At 48.1% G+C, this 15,965-nt stretch overlaps 1 protein-coding gene and 1 pseudogene across 1 annotated transcript; one reads left to right on the forward strand and one right to left on the reverse strand.

Annotated features, from left to right (window-relative positions):
- The first annotated feature begins 8,186 nt into the window (after positions 1–8,186).
- On the forward strand, positions 8,187–8,796 carry LOC117842455 (uncharacterized; annotated as a pseudogene).
- Positions 8,797–10,819: 2,023 nt separating this feature from the next.
- On the reverse strand, positions 10,820–14,638 carry LOC117843576 (probable proline transporter 2). The gene is made up of 8 exons (XM_034724221.2): positions 14,152–14,638; positions 13,451–13,655; positions 13,029–13,253; positions 12,832–12,926; positions 12,310–12,499; positions 12,039–12,163; positions 11,749–11,964; positions 10,820–11,594 (listed from the first exon to the last, which is right to left on the reverse strand). The coding sequence occupies exons 1-8, from the start codon at positions 14,161–14,163 to the stop codon at positions 11,214–11,216; spliced, it is 1,449 nt and encodes a 482-aa protein (XP_034580112.1). The 5' UTR covers positions 14,164–14,638; the 3' UTR covers positions 10,820–11,213.
- Positions 14,639–15,965: the final 1,327 nt, after the last annotated feature.

The following is a 15,965-nucleotide window of genomic DNA, read 5'->3' on the forward strand; positions in this document are numbered from 1 at the left end:
ATACAGGCACACCGGCAACCGGGGACGAAAACGTTGGTGATCGTCCGAAGCTGTGAAAATAGCCTCCGGACCCATTTTCGACCAAGGATACGTGTGCTATAAGTCACCGGAGCCTGAATACGGATACACCGGCAACCGGGGTCAAAAACGTGGGGGAAGGTCCGAAACCATGAAAATGGCTTCCGGACCCGTTTTCGGCCAAGAAAACGTGTACTATAGGCCACCGGAGCCCGAAAATGGTCACATCGGCAACCGGGGTCGAAAACGTTGGTGATCGTCCGAAGCTGTGAAAATGGCCTCCGGACCTGTTTTCGGCCAAGAATACGTGTGCTATAGGTCACGGGAGCCCGAATACGGACACACCGGCAACCAGGGTCGAAAACGTGGCGGAAGGTCCGAAACCATGAAGATGGCTTCCGGACCCGTTTTCGGCCAAGAAAACCTGTGCTATAGGTCATCGAAGCCCGAATACGGACACACCGGCAACCGGGGTCGAAAACGTGGGATTAGATCTGAAACCATGAAAATGGCTTCTGGACCCGTTTTCGGCAAGGAAAATGTGTGCTATAGGTCACTGGAGCCCGAATACGGTCACACCGGCAACCGGGGTCGAAAACGTTGGTGATCGTCCGAAGCTGTGAAAATGGCCTCCGGACCCATTTTCGGCCAAGGATACGTGTGCTATAGGTCACCGGAGCCCGAATACGGACACACCAGCAACCGGGGTCGAAAACGTGGGGGATGGTCCGGAACCATAAAAATGGCTTCCGGACCCGTTTTCGGCCAAGAAAACATGTGCTATAGGTCACCGGAGCTCGAATACGGCCACACCGGCAACCGGGGTTGAAAACGTGGGTGATCGTCCGAAACTGTGAAAATGGCCTCCGGACCCATTTTCGGCCAAGAATACATGTGCTATAGGTCACGGGAGCCTGAATACGGTCACACCGGCAACCGGGGTCGAAAACGTGGGGATGGTCCGAAGTTCTGAAAATGGCCTTCGGACCCGTTTTCGGCCGTGAAAATGTGTGCTATAGGTCACAAGTGCCCGAATATAGTCACACCGGCCACTGGGATCGAAAACGTGGGGTATGGTTCGAAGCTGTGAAAATGGCCTCCCGACCCGTTTTCGGGCGTGAAAACGTGTGCTAAAGGTCACGGGAGCCCGAAAACGGCCACACCGGCCACCGGGGTCGTAAACGTGGCGGGTGGTCCGAAGCCGTGAAAATGGCCTCCGGACCCGTTTTCTTGCCGTGAAAACGTGTGCTAACGGTCACGGGAGCCCAAAAACGGCCACACCGGCTACCGAGGTCGAAAACGTGGGGATGGTCCGAAGCCGTGAAAATAGCCTCCGAACCCGTTTTCGGCCATGGAAACATGTGCTAAAGGTCACGGGAGCCCGAAAACGACCACACTGGTCATCGGGGTCGAAAACATGGGGGATGGTCCAAAGCCGTGAAAATGGCCGCCGGACCCGTTTTCGGCCAAGAATGCGTGTGCTATACGTCACGGGAGCCCGAATACAGACACACCGGCAACCGGGGTCGAAAACGTGGTGGAAGGTCCGAAACCATGAAAATGGCTTCCGGACCCATTTTTGGTCAAGAAAACGTGTGCCATAGGTCAGCGGAGCCCGAATACGGTCACACCGGCAACCGGGGTCGAAAACGTGGGTGATCGTGCGAAGCTGTGAAAATGGCCTCCGGACCCGTTTTCGGCCAAGAAAACGTGTGCTATAGGTCACGAGAGGCCGAATACGGTCAGACCGGCAACCGGGGTCGAAAACGTGGGGGAAGGTCCGTTACCATGAAAATGGCCTCCAGGCCCGTTTTCGGCCAAGAAAACGTGTGCTATAGGTCACGGAAGCCCGAATACGGACACACCGGCAACCGGGGTAGAAAACATGGGGGAGGGTCCGAAACCATGAAAATGGCTTCCGGACCCGTTTTCGGCCAAGAAAACGTGTGTTATAGGTCACCGGAGCCCGAATACGGTCACACCGGCAACCGGGATCGAAAACGTGGGTGATCGTTTGAAGCTGTGAAAATGGCCTCCGGACCCCTTTTTGGCCCAAAATGCGTGTGCTATAGGTCACCGGAGCCCGAATACGGACACACCAGCAACCGGGGTCGAAAACGTGGGGGATGGTCCGAAACCATAAAAATGGCTTCCGGACCCGTTTTCGGCCAAGAAAACGTGTGCTATAGGTCACCGGAGCTCGAATACGGTCACACCGGCAACCGGGGTTGAAAACGTCGGTGATCGTCCGAAGCTGTGAAAATGGCCTCCAGACCCATTTTCGGCCAAGAATACATGTGCTATAGGTCACGGGAGCCTGAATACGGTCACACCGGCAACCGGGGTCGAAAACGTGGGGATGGTCCGAAGTTGTGAAAATGGCCTTCGGACCCGTTTTCGACCGTGAAAATGTGTGCTATAGGTCACAGGTGCCCGAATATAGTCACACCGGCCACTGGGATCGAAAACGTGGGGTATGGTTCGAAGCTGTGAAAATGGCCTCCGGACCCGTTTTCGGGCGTGAAAACGTGTGCTAAAGGTCACGGGAGCCCGAAAACGGCCACACCGGCCATCGGGGTCGTAAACGTGGCGGATGGTCCGAAGCCGTGAAAATGGCCTCCGAACCCGTTTTCTTGCCGTGAAAACGTGTGCTAACGGTCACGGGAGCCTGAAAACGGCCACACCGGCCACCGAGGTCGAAAATGTGGGGGATGGTCCGAAGCCGTGAAAATGGCCTCCGGACCCGTTTTCGGCGATGAAAACGTTTGCTAAAGGTCACGAGAGCCTGAAAACGACCACACCGGTCTTCAGGGTCGAAAACATGGGGGATGGTCTCAAGCCGTGAAAATGGCATCCGGACCCATTTTCGGCTAAGAAAACATGTGCTATAGGTCATGGGAGCCCGAATACGGTCAGACCGGCAACCGGGGTCGAAAACGTGGGGAAGGTCCGAAACCGTGAAAATAGCCTCCAGGCCCGTTTTCGGCCAAGAGAACGTGTGCTTAGTGGCATTGTCCGAACATGTGAAAAATACCACCTGACAAATGTGTGCTATAGATCATGAAAGATGAAAAATTGTTGGAGTGGAGATCCGGAATGAAAATGAGTGGCATCGCCTGAACAAGTGTAAAACATCACATGGTACGTGTTCTGTTAAGGAAACGTGTGTTATAACTCCGAATCGGAAAACAGCTCAACCAAAGAGGCGGAAAATAACTCAACCAATGACTAAGGATGAAAATGAGTATCACCACCCAATACATGTGAGAAATGTCGATTTTTTCTGCAAGAAAACGTGCGCGATAGCTGACGAGAGGCGGAAAACTTATGTACCAGAGAACAAGTGAAAAATAACACCATACATACAGTTCGCCTGGCCCCGATGGGTTCGGCCCCGCCCTACACGGCAACGTGGCAGACGGTCTCGCCGGCGGTCATGAACTTGGCATGGGCTTTCCAGAATGGCGATGCAGAACTCGAGCGCCTCAACCGTTCGTTCATTGTCATGATCCCGAAGCTCACCACGGTAAAGGTACCCGGCGACTACAGGCCGATTTGCCTGCAGAACTGTTCACTCAAGATTATCTCAAAAATGATGACTACAAGGCTGCAGCAACAGATCCAACGCCTCATCGACCCTGACCAAACGGGCTTCATCAAGGGCAGGTCGATATCTGAAAACTTTATCTATGCACTGGAATTAGTTCAATGTTGCCATCGCCGCAAACTTCCCACCTTAGTGTTGAAACTGGATTTTGCAAAAGCCTTCGACTCTGTCAATTGGGCAAGCCTGGCTGCGGTTTTGGAAGTCCGGGGATTCCCACCAGCCTGGATCAAATGGATCATGGACATGCTCGAAACAACAAAATTGGCAGTGCTAGTAAACGGGGTACCGGGACCGTGGTTTGCCTGTGAACGTGGTTTGCGCCAAGGCGACCCACTGTCCCCATACCTTTTCCTCCTTGTGGCTGATATCTTGCAACAGATGATCAAACAAGATACACGCATCTACCACCCTGCTGCCATGGGGCAACCATGCCGCGTTCTGCAATATGCAGACGATACGCTGTTGTTACTTCAGGCGGATGAGGGAGGTGTGTCTGCTCTCAAGCAGGTTCTCGATCGATTCTCTGCTACAACAGGTCTGGCAATCAACTTCCACAAGAGCACAATGGTGCCCATGCACATTACAAGTTCCAGGGTAGAAAATTTTCAAGGAATCCTCGGGTGCAAGCTTGAAAGTTTCCCGCAAACCTACTTGGGACTACCACTATCACATGAAAAACTCAGGTTGTCTGCTTTCAGTCCGTTGATCGCAAAGGTGGATAAACAGCTCAGTGGTTGGCGTGCATCCCTACTCAATGCAACAGGCCGGGCAGTTCTTGTTAACAGTGTGATAGACAGTAGTTTTACCTACATCATGTCAGTGCTTCTCCTTCCCAATGGCACAATTGAATCCCTGGACAGCCGTCGCAGAAGGTTTCTGTGGTCGGGGGAAGACAAGATCAGCGGTGCTCAATGCTTAGTAGCATGGGAAAAAGCCTGTCAGACAAAGGAAAACGGAGGATTGGGGCTCAAGGATATTGCTATGCAGAACAAAAGCTTACTTCTCAAATCACTGCACCGAATGCACCATCCCAATGGCTCCTCCTGGGCGAACTGGGTTCGCAGCCTTGTCAACATATCTGATCTCAATGGCGAAATCACGGGGCCTCACTGGAAAGACCTGCGCGATCTGCTTCCAGTATATCAAGTCCTATCCTGCTCGTTGGTGTCAAACGGGCAAACTACAAGTTTCTGGCATGATCGGTGGCTCGCCACAGGACGGCTCCGTGATCTGTTCCCTATGCTTCACAGCCATGTCCTCGACGACGTCATGACCGTAGCACAAGCAATGGCCGGTGACTTGGACCTGAACCTGGCGCCACGGTTATCAGCTCAAGCAGTATCAGAGCTTGGTAGCCTGTAGGACCTGCTCACACATGTCTCGCTGAGAACCGGGGATGACCAGAGAATTTACCCCAACAGCAAGCAGAATGCTTCTTTCTCATCAAGGGGCGCCTACCACAAACTCATGGCTGCAGCAGGATCCACCCCCTCGCCCTTCTTCAACTTCATCTGGCGCAATCGTGCACCACCCCGTGTGCAGTTCTTCGGATGGCTGCTAGTTCAAGGGAGAATACAGAGCTGCAAAAACTTGGTCAAAAAACACATCCTAGATAACCCCCTGTGTGAGTTGTGTGGTCAGATTGAGAGCTGTGACCACATTATTTTCTAGCGCCACTTTGCTTCCCAAATCTGGAACTCCATGGGCTTCGACACAACAAACACAACAGTGCGCCGACTGTGGACTGTAGTCCGACCGGCAACGGTTCCTGTCCGTCAGTTCTCGGCTTTTCTCCTTCTGATTACCTGGATGCTTTGGAAGGAACGGAATGCACATGTGTTCCGGCAAATCATACCATCACATACACGGTTCTGGCTCTCCTGCCGTGAGGAAGCTCGCCTTTGGAGCGCTAGGTTCAGACAAGAGGAGCGGGTTGTAACAGAAGCTTGGTGCTCTCTATTTAGCTCCATGTAAACAGTTTCATGAAAACTTTCAGTTTCCCCTCTTCCCCTAAATTTTCAATGCTAAAATGCACAGTGTAAGACTTTGGCCAGACAATGGCCCCAGTAATGAAAATTCAGGTGAGGATCCCCCCCCCCCCCCCCGTTTGACCCTCAAAAAAAAAATAGCCCAACTAGAGACTAAGGTAAAAATGGTGCGACCACACGAACAATTGAAAAATACCATTGGATACGTGTTATGTCAAGAAAATGTGTCCTATAACTCATGTAAGGTGGAAAACAATAGGATTGGAGAATCATGAGAGAAAAAAGTGAAAACAGTGCAACCACCCAAACAAGTGAAAAATACCAATGGACACGTGTAATGTGTTCGGCTAAGAAAATGTGTGATATGGCTCATAGGAGGTGAGACACAGCTGGACCGGAGACTCAAGATGAAAACGAGTTGGATCGCCCTAACAAGTGTAAAATGCCATCGGACACGTGTAATATCAAGAAAACGTGTGCTATATAGCCATGGGAGGTGGAAAATAGTTGGGCAGCAGACTGGAGATAAAAACGAGTGGGACCACCTGAACACATGAAAAAATGCCACTGGGCACGTGTTCAGCCAAGGAAACGTGCGCTATAGCTCACGGGAGGTGAAAAACAGTTGGAGCGGAGATGCGACACGAGAACGAGTGGGATCGCCCAAACATGTGAAAATTGCCATTGAACACGTGTTCTTTCAAGGAAAGTGTGCTATAGGTCACGGGAGGCAGAAAATAGCTGGAGCGGAGACCCAGAACGAAAATGAGTGGGATCACCTTAATAAGCGTCACCTAGGAGGTATGCTATAACTCATGAGATGCGGAAAACATCTTGACCGGAGATCAGAGATGAAAACAAGTGGACTACCCGAACAAGTGAAAAATGTCACCTGACACATTTTCTTTTAAGGAAACGTGTGCTATAAGCTCACGGGAGGCGGAAAATAGCTAGAGTTGAGATTCACGACGAAAAATGAGTCGATTCACACGAACAAGTGAGAAATGTCACCCGACACATGTTTTGTCAAGGAAATGTGTGCTAAAGTTCACAAGAGGTGGAAAACAACTTGACCGGAGACTCGAGACGAAAATGAGTGGAATCGCCTGAACAAATGAGAAATGCCACCGGACATGTGTTCATCTAAGTAAACGCGTGCTATAAGTATGAAGAGATTGAAAACAGCTCAAACCAATAACTAAGGATGAAAACAAGTAGCACCACCCCCAACATGTGAAAAATACCACCAGATACGTATTCTATCAAGTAAACATATGCTATAGGTCACGCTAGGCGGAAAATTGTTGGTGCGGAGACTTGAGATGCCGGGACGAAAATGAGTAGGATCGTTCGAACCAGTGAAAAATACCACCTAACACATGTTATGTTATGGAAACATGTGGTATACCTCACGGCAGGCAGAAACAGTTTCACCGGAGACCCCGGATGGAAATAAGTGCCACCACCCGGACACGTCTCGTGCAAAAGGAACATGTTTATATTCAATTAATAATAGGGTTGAAACAGGTAATTCTTTTTATCTTTTGAATACACATTCTCGAACCTTTGGGCTGCCTCTAGCTATAGCTGCGGGAGGTGGAAAATAGCTAGATCCAAGATCAAGATAAAAAAATATGTTAATGGGATCTTTCGAATAAGTGAAAGATGGTACCAGACACTGCTCTGTAAAGGAACGGGGGTGGAAGCAGCTACCAAATATCCGAGACGAAAATAAGTGGGATCGTCCAACAAGTGAAAAATGTAATCGAACGCCAAAGAGACTTGTCACGTGAGGATGCAAACAGCCAAAGCGGAAACAAGAAAACGAGTGGGTAGGTTTAATTGGCCGTCCTGGCTTCTTTGTTATGGGCTGTATAGCGCTCACGTGTGATGCATCTTTCACAAGGAGGAGGTGGCGGGCGGCGGCAGGCAGCGAGCCCACCACCGTGGCTGAGACGAGGACGCTTGAATTAGGCTTCCAATTGGATTGCAATCCTATTCTAACCCACAGCAGTCCACGTCAAATTAATTTAATTTTCAACCTAACTCGTCCTATATTTATATTACTATCAAAAATAACCGTACGTTGCTACAGATCCTGCCCGTTCTTAGTCAGTCCGCTCCTGCCCGTTCTTAGTCAGTCCGCTGGTGAAAAAAAATCATACAGAAGGAACCCACAAATTGAGTGTACATCTTCTTGGGAACTTTGAGGTTGATAGCTTTGCACTTGCTCTCCAACACGTAGCTGCCTTTCATTATTTATGCCAGTAATGCACTGGGGAGCTGAGTGCTTGAGCCAAAGCTAGCAGCTCGCAACTTAGCAACTTAACAAGTCTAACCAAATTCAAAGGACTCTCTCTGCTGCACTATTCTCCCAGGCTAGTAAAATAATCCAACTCAAATCTCGTCTCAGCTCACACGGTGCTTGCCAGGGCACCACGGCTCACCACATCCTCCCGTGCTAGGCTCACCAGGCCCAAACACCTTTGTCGCTCACTATCGTTTCCAGCATCCATCCAAATCGACGCCACAACGCGCGCTATACTCCCCGACTGCCTCGCCTGCTCACTCGCATGCCAGGGTGTTGGCCTAACGGTGGGAGTGGCATCACAGTGCCGTCCATTCCTGCCTCCCCAACGACGCACCCATACCACCACTACTACATCTTCTCCATCAAGCAGCTGAATACGCTGGACGCAACCGCTGTGTTGGCCTTCTACACCACGGTCCCACTCTCGAAGATCGCCATCGCGGTACTCCTCCCCTGCCTCTTCGCCCTTGCCAAGTCTTCTTCCCGCAACGTCCGAGAAAGCCTAACCTGTCCGTGCCCATCTTACTGAGCCTTGACGGGCGGCTCTACCTCGCGGTGCACATCATGGTAGGCTTCGTCATCCCGACGCTCTACATCCCCGATGGGTTTCAAGCTGGGACACAATTGGTGTCACCACCACGACCCTACATGCGTTCCTTCTCTCCACGCAAGTGTTCACCAATGGCATCATGGTGGCATGGTCAGGCACGTTCTCGCTCCCTAGTAGGGTCACGGCGATGCGTCCGAGCGGTTGCAAGAGGAGCTGCAGGAGCGCGACGAGCTCAAGCGGCCCACCCATGGCGCCAAGGCGGGTGGTGGCTGCGGCTGGGAGCAACAATGCAATGGCAATGATTATCAGCAGGGAGCTCTAGAAGGGCAGATGTATCTGGATATTGACTGGACGGGGAGGGAAGGAGGGATGGGTGCCGTGCTGCCAGTGCCGCATGTCGGGTTAGGAGCCGCGGACGGAGACATGTTGAGAGAGGGAGTGAGGGGCGGATGGCGAGTCATGCCTGCCGCTGAGCACGAACGGGTAGGGACAGAGGCATGGATAGGGAGTGGCGAGGATTTTAGGATTAATTATGAACAAAGTGAGTGTTCTTTTTGTTAAACGTTCTTGACGGTCGGAAGAAACATGTGGCCCTTTAATATTAAAAATATTAGGTAGAGATCTAAAACCAAGCCAATCCAACCTTCTAGCTAATATAACCCATGATTTTGTTATATAAACTTATGGGCTCATATAAAAATCATGTATATATTTAAAATAAAAGTTAGACCGACATGTGGGCCATACATCAAGAGCTGGAACTAAAATGTCGCGTCCCCACCTTAAAATTTTAGTAAAATTGATCGAAATTTATTGAAGATGACTCAATTTGAGGGTCCACCACTTTGCACAAAATAGTATGGCTAAACATACATGTGGACCCCGCGTCAAGAGAACCTTGCGTTTACTCCTTAAAACTTTAGCTAAATTAATCGAAATTTATTGAAGATGACTCAATTTGACTGTCCACAACTTTGTAGTATGGCTAAACATACATGTGGGCCCCACGTCAAGAGTCGGACTCTAGAATTAAAACCTCAGGTTCACACCTTAAAAGTTTAGCGAAATTGATCGAAACTTGCTGTAGATGACTCAGTTTGACTATCTACTACTTTATACAAAATAGTATGACTGGACATACATGTGGCTATATGGGCCCGTGTCCAGAGTCGAACCCTGGAACTAAAATCTTACGTTCACACTTTAAAATTTTAACAAAATTGATTGAAATTTTTTGGAGATGACTTAGTTTGTTACTTCGTGCGAAAAAGTATAGCCGAGTCGGACCCTTGAATTGTTTTTGAATTGAACCAATGCAACCTAATCTAAACCACTCCCAAATCATTTCCTCTCAAACTAAACCAAACTATTCGATGAATTAGCCTATTAGTAACAAATCTAAACAACTTTAAAGAGAAAACCAATCCATTAAAATCATTAATCCCAATCCAACTAGCAGGACTAGCTAAACCATTAAGGTGGCGTTTGGTTCGGCAAATTTCGGGTGTTATCCGATTACAGCACAACTTAATACCGTTATAAATTTGTTTGGTTCAACGATGCAGCAATCAGGTCCCGTGTAATCGGGTCCCGTCCATATACATAATACCTATCCGGCGTTTTAACCGATACCTCTCATCTAGGGGGTAATCGAATCCCGCAGGAGGCTTCCTCCTCACGCATAACTCCCTGACGGACCTCACCAAGCTGCAGGATGCAGGCCTCGCCGGCAACAAGCTCGACGGCACCATCCTAGCTGAGATTGGCTCCCTCCTCAACCTCAAGGCGCTCGAATTCTTCGGCAACGTGCTCGCCGGCGAGATCCCGTCGAGCGTCCTCATACCCGGCGCAGTCCGCGCGCCGGCGTCAAGTGCGAATGAGGCGTACTGCTGCTGCGAGTTCAGCACCGATGAGCTCGTACTCATCGTCATCAGCGTACTAATTCTGCTTATCTTCTACTGCTTGCTGCTATGCTTCCTCACAAGTGCCGTGCAAAGACCACGGTGACCAGGGAAGCAGAAAGAAGGGAGTCGCCGAGGTGGCAGTTTTGGCATGCAATGGTGGCAACCAATTACAGAGCTCATCTCCGTTTGAACCAAACAAAACAAAGAATCATTCCCGCTGCTATCCGATATCGTTTACGTTTGCGATACAAAATTTGAACCAAACACCACCTAAGCCCAATCCAATTAGCAGGACTAGCTTGAAAACATGAGAGATGCTCAGGACAGGACAAGCAGCAATGGCTCCAACAACTACGTACGCATCCCTGGCAAGAATTAATTCGTCATACAAAACAACTCCACCGCAATAAATCTCGCAAATAACGAGGGTTGAACTAGGAGTGAATCTGAGAACTCATTCTTTATAATCAATCCTTTATAATATTGATTGATAATCCTTCATTCAAACTAGTAGGCCTGAAGTTAAAATTTTACATCTACAAACTAATATACATTATTCCAGTATTCATGTTCGTCAGGATGCACTGCAGATCATTATAGTTCCACTTCCCAATGCTACGCAATCCACACCAAAACATTCTCTGAAATAGCCTCATACCCAATCTGAAGGACCAAATATGCAAGCACATTTGGTCTCCGTTTTATTGCTTGAGTTCACTGCTTCTATTACCATGCTATGCCCAGCCCACCCAAAAAGAAATAAAAATTGAATCTTTCAACTCATCTATCAAGGCAATGTTCCAAATCGCCACCGGACGAGAAATTAAACCTGGCCTCAAAGATCAGCGAAGAAGTGGTATGTGCTGGAATCAAGCATGATAAGCCTTATTGCCGCGACTGCGGCTGCAACAGCCAATCCGGTGAACCCAATTACATTCAGCCAGTGCCAGGATTTCTGGATGGCAGATAGCTTATGCCTCTTCACCATCAGATACATGTGATTTGCAAGAACGAACGTCAGGGGGAAGGTGCTGAGGGCGCCTGTCAGGCTCATGAAGTCACCAAGGAACGGGAGCACTGCTGCCACCAGCGTGTTCACCGTCAGGTAGCCTCCTCTCACAAGTACTCTGAACACTACGTTGTGGAATGCAAAAGGCCCGCCATGCCCACTTCCGTATTTTGTATCCAGAAACTCATACATTGGGCTCGCAAATATCTGGGAAATATATAAATTAGAAGTCTAGTTAGTGACCTAACATCAGTGGCTACATCGGAAATAAACAAACCACACTGCTACATGAATACTTAAAGAGGGGTATAGGACTAAATACTGTAGTTTGGACTGGAAGAACACAAAGAAGGCGGCTTACATGTAACGCTATGACAGTCTGAAGAAAGGCTGACATATTTGCAGTGGCTTTTATCCAAACTGGGCCCTTAACATTGTTCAGTAGATAACTTGATGTCGCGGAACCATAAGCCCAGTAACCCATAAAGGTTACTGCATAGAGAGGCAACGAGCCAGCAGTGAACTGGAACCATAGAGCTTTCTCCATGTTCTTGACCACAGGAGGCCTTATGGTTGCCTGTAATAACATATTCAGCACGTAAGGTGATTTCCTGGGAAATATAGTACTAGACAACGCTTGTTTGGACTCACTTGAATTTCTGGCAGCATTCCGGTGTTGTAAGCAAACACAAGGTCTGCTACAGCACCTATCGTAGTGAAGATTCGAGTTCCATGTGACCCGGGAATACTGTAATCCCTTGCAGGCGCAGTTATTCCTACGAAATATCAGCGATGAAACAGAATGTCAAACATACTTCTAGCATTGTTATATTGGTATAACAAGGGATGGTAAACAGAAATGCATACGAAATGATGGTATCAAAGTTGGCAAGGTAGCTGAAGATGGAGCCAAGGATAATACCATCTCTCAATGACAGCACAAATGTTATGACAATATAGATGAGGCTGAAAAGTGTGGAGAATCCCAACCAAATCCTGAGGGCGGATAAATAAGGAATTCCAAAGGCAAAAAGAGCACAGGTGAATCCTGATATCGCGATGCAGTAAGGAAGTTTTAGAGCTCCATCGTCACTAAAGAGTGCATATGTTGCCTGCATGCATAGGGGAGGTGGCAAATAAGTTTCAGAGGAAAACATTTGTATATTTAATATCAAAGCTAAAGGCAACTAATCTAACTTCAATAATTTCACTATGAGAACAAATTAAATCCAGGTGATTGCTTAACATTATCTTGAACTACAGTGCCACCTGTGTTACAGCATGTCATCAACAAATGGACCAATCAAACTCTAATTTAGATACAGGATCGATAAACAATACTTCCAAGCAAATATGGTAGATGGAGGCACGGAGAGGAGAATTTGATTGTAAAATGAAAAAAAAGGGAGTAACAAGATGTATTTGTGATTATTTTTCTGAATACCTTCAGAGCTTGTCCAGCTAAGATGATAAAGCCAGTGTTGATCATGAAAAGATTGACGTATTGCAGAGCCCATGTAAGCGCATATATTTTTCTTCCTGCAGTCAAAAGAATAAGGAAAATTGATCATAGCTTACACTACGCCGAGGCAAGTTCCCTTTTAAAAGAAGAAGTTAGTTTCTGAAGTTAACACTACTAACCATATATGTGCCCAGCAAGATCTCTGTATCTGATATGGCGTTTGCCACCAACTTCATGGAGCCGTGCAAGAAGAGCATTAGCATACATGGATATGGCAGCAGCTAGGAGGAGGCCACATGTCCCGCCAATCCAGCCTAAAGGGACCATGATTGACCCAGAGTATCCTAGCACATACGCGCTGTTGACCCCCGTTATGAGGACGAAGCCAACCTGATACCATGGATCTGAAAATGACAGAAATCTTGCAGGATTGAACCATGAATAATGTAAATTTATCTGAATGCAGTCAGCAATTTACTACGCTTCCACATGTGGTGGCATGTTTTAACTTTGGAATTGAACGAAAGATGAGAACTTGATTCGCTTGCATGCAGGGGTAACAAGAAAGAAAGAAACGGTGGTTATGTCGTCCGTCGCGTACCAACGCTAATCTGGTGGGCCGTATCCTCGGAGAGGTCGGGCCTCTCGCCCTTCTCGTCGGCAGCGTCCATGGTCTTGGTGGGCGGCAGCAGGAGCGGCGCCCTCTCGTGGCCGTCGTCGAATGGCAGGTGCAGGCCGAGGCGCCGGTCCTCCGTCTCCTGTGTGGCGCACGACGATGAGGAGGAGGAGGAAGAAGCGGAGGCGGCCTATAAAAAGGAGGAGGAGGAAGCCGCCACGGCACCAGAGCGCGGTGATGCGGTGTCTTCCCCAAAAGTAGCATCATTTTCATTTTCGTTTGCAAGGAAAAAATGAGGGACACGTTATTATTGCCAAAGTGGTGAGAACATTGAATGATGATGGCCGCACCAATCAATTAGAGAATCAAGTGCGATCTTGATGTGATACTGGTGTGGTTATATTATATACTGCTAGTATATGCCATGTGCAACACAATACCAACATATAACACAAGTCAGTCCAAGCTAGCACAGGAAGAAAGAAAGCAAGAAAGAAAAACGATGGCGCAAGCACGCACTGAATCGGTGGCTCATGAGAGCAGCAGCATCTGCAGGTGAGTGAGTGAGTGAGTGCGCGCCGAAGAGTAATAATCTGCTAGCATAGCCATAGCAATAGCAAGCACAGGCTGCAATAGAATTGACAGAGAAAGCTGGGAAAGCCGGCGACAAAGAAAGGAAGACTCACGTTGACATCCATTGCTTTGGTTCCTGAGGGAATCCAATCCAATCTGCTTTCCGGTCCCTCGTCCGATCCTATTGGCCGGGCGTGCGGAGGATGAATTTGAATTTGATGGAGCTCCCCAACTGCGTATCGGTTGATTATTCCCTGGCGGCCACTTGCAGGGCAGGGAAGGGAAGCAAACGCCTTTCGGCTTGACCACGACGAGCTCCTCCTCTCCTCCTCCTCCTCCTCCTCCTCCTGCGCGGCCACTTACAGATGGGGGAGGGGAGTTGGTGGGTGGGGAAAGGAATTGCAGCAGCAGATGCGGCGAGGAGGAAGATGAAGGGGCTAATGGCAGCCGCGGGGCCCGCCCGTGCTGTTATTTATTTATATAGAGGCAGGGCAGGGCAGAGCGAGCCGCGGCAGGGGAGACGCGAGGAAGACGAAGATGATGGAAGGAGAAGGCTTGCTTGGTTCGTTGGTTGCATTGCAACCGATTTTTCTCCTCAAACCAACAAGAAACCGCCTTGGTTTGTTTTTCTCGCATTCCGTTGCATCTCCTTCTCTCTTAGTATCTCTTTTTTTAAAGAAAAATAAATAAACTGTTCCTTTCCTTTGCTTGCAAAATTCCCCAACCACGCACGCAATACATTTCTTTTTCTCGATCTAAAAAAAATGCATTTCTTTTTATCTCTCCTCCGTTGCTCACTCACTGCCTCTTGGGCCCCGCACAGCCACCCACCAAACACCACGCAACCATAATGTAAGTATATATTTACATACTAGCATGTATACTGATTGTGATAATAAGTAAATGAATATATGGATAGATGGATCATGGATGCGTACACGGTACATAGACTGATAGACATGCAGATAAAAAGTTTTCCTCCAACATATACAACTTTAGGCAGCAACTCCGTCCTAAACAGTTTTCCTCTTCTTCTTTTTTTCTGAAAAGAAACGAACAGAAAGGGATGGGGAGAGAAGGCCACCAGTACATAAAATATCGTCAAACAGAAAGTAATAAATTAAATTAATAATAAACTAAAAAAGAAAAAATAATAAATTTTAAAAAAATATGCTGCAACATTGACGGCATGACATCCAATCAAAAGACAGAAAAAAAGATCAGGAGGGCCGGGTCATTTTCTGCTCCTTCAATTTCGTCCATCGATTGACCCGGAAGATACCAAAAACAAACAGTGCAGGGATGTCCCCGATTTGCAACATCATCACCAGCTATCCAATTACCCAAATCAGCAAAGATTCCAGATGTTTGAGCATACCAAATCTTAAGAACACACCCCATATCCAACTATCCAAGTCAGCGTATATATTATAGTAGCATGCAAAAAGCAAACATGAGAAAAATTTGTGTTTCTTCTTTTTCTATACAACCGGAACCGGCTTCAAAGGTCACAAAAAGGAAAACATGACAACGAGACAAAATTGAAACGAACAAAGGTTTGAGAATCCTAAGTAGGACAAACAAGAAAGGGGCAATATCATGTGAATTGAGATGTGCAGGTCCATTTCCTCCTTTCTACAAACTTTTGATCCAGCCTGCTCCCAAGTCCAGATGAGAATGAGATGAGACTGCCGTCACCAATTCAATCGCCATTCATATTCGCATTCATGCATGTATTCCGATGACCAAAGAACACCCATCCTGCTGCAATCATCCATGCTGGGAATATTCGAATTCGCTTGAGATGCCCACTACGCTTGGTTGCAACCAACACCAAAAGCAATTGCAACATGCCATTACAGGGTGGGTCTTGCGTCATTCTGAATATACATGACAAAGTACAGAAACTCACCATCCAAAAGGTAGG

This window comes from Setaria viridis, chromosome 2, assembly GCF_005286985.2.
Source record: "Setaria viridis chromosome 2, Setaria_viridis_v4.0, whole genome shotgun sequence".
Classification (NCBI taxonomy): domain Eukaryota; kingdom Viridiplantae; phylum Streptophyta; class Magnoliopsida; order Poales; family Poaceae; genus Setaria; species Setaria viridis.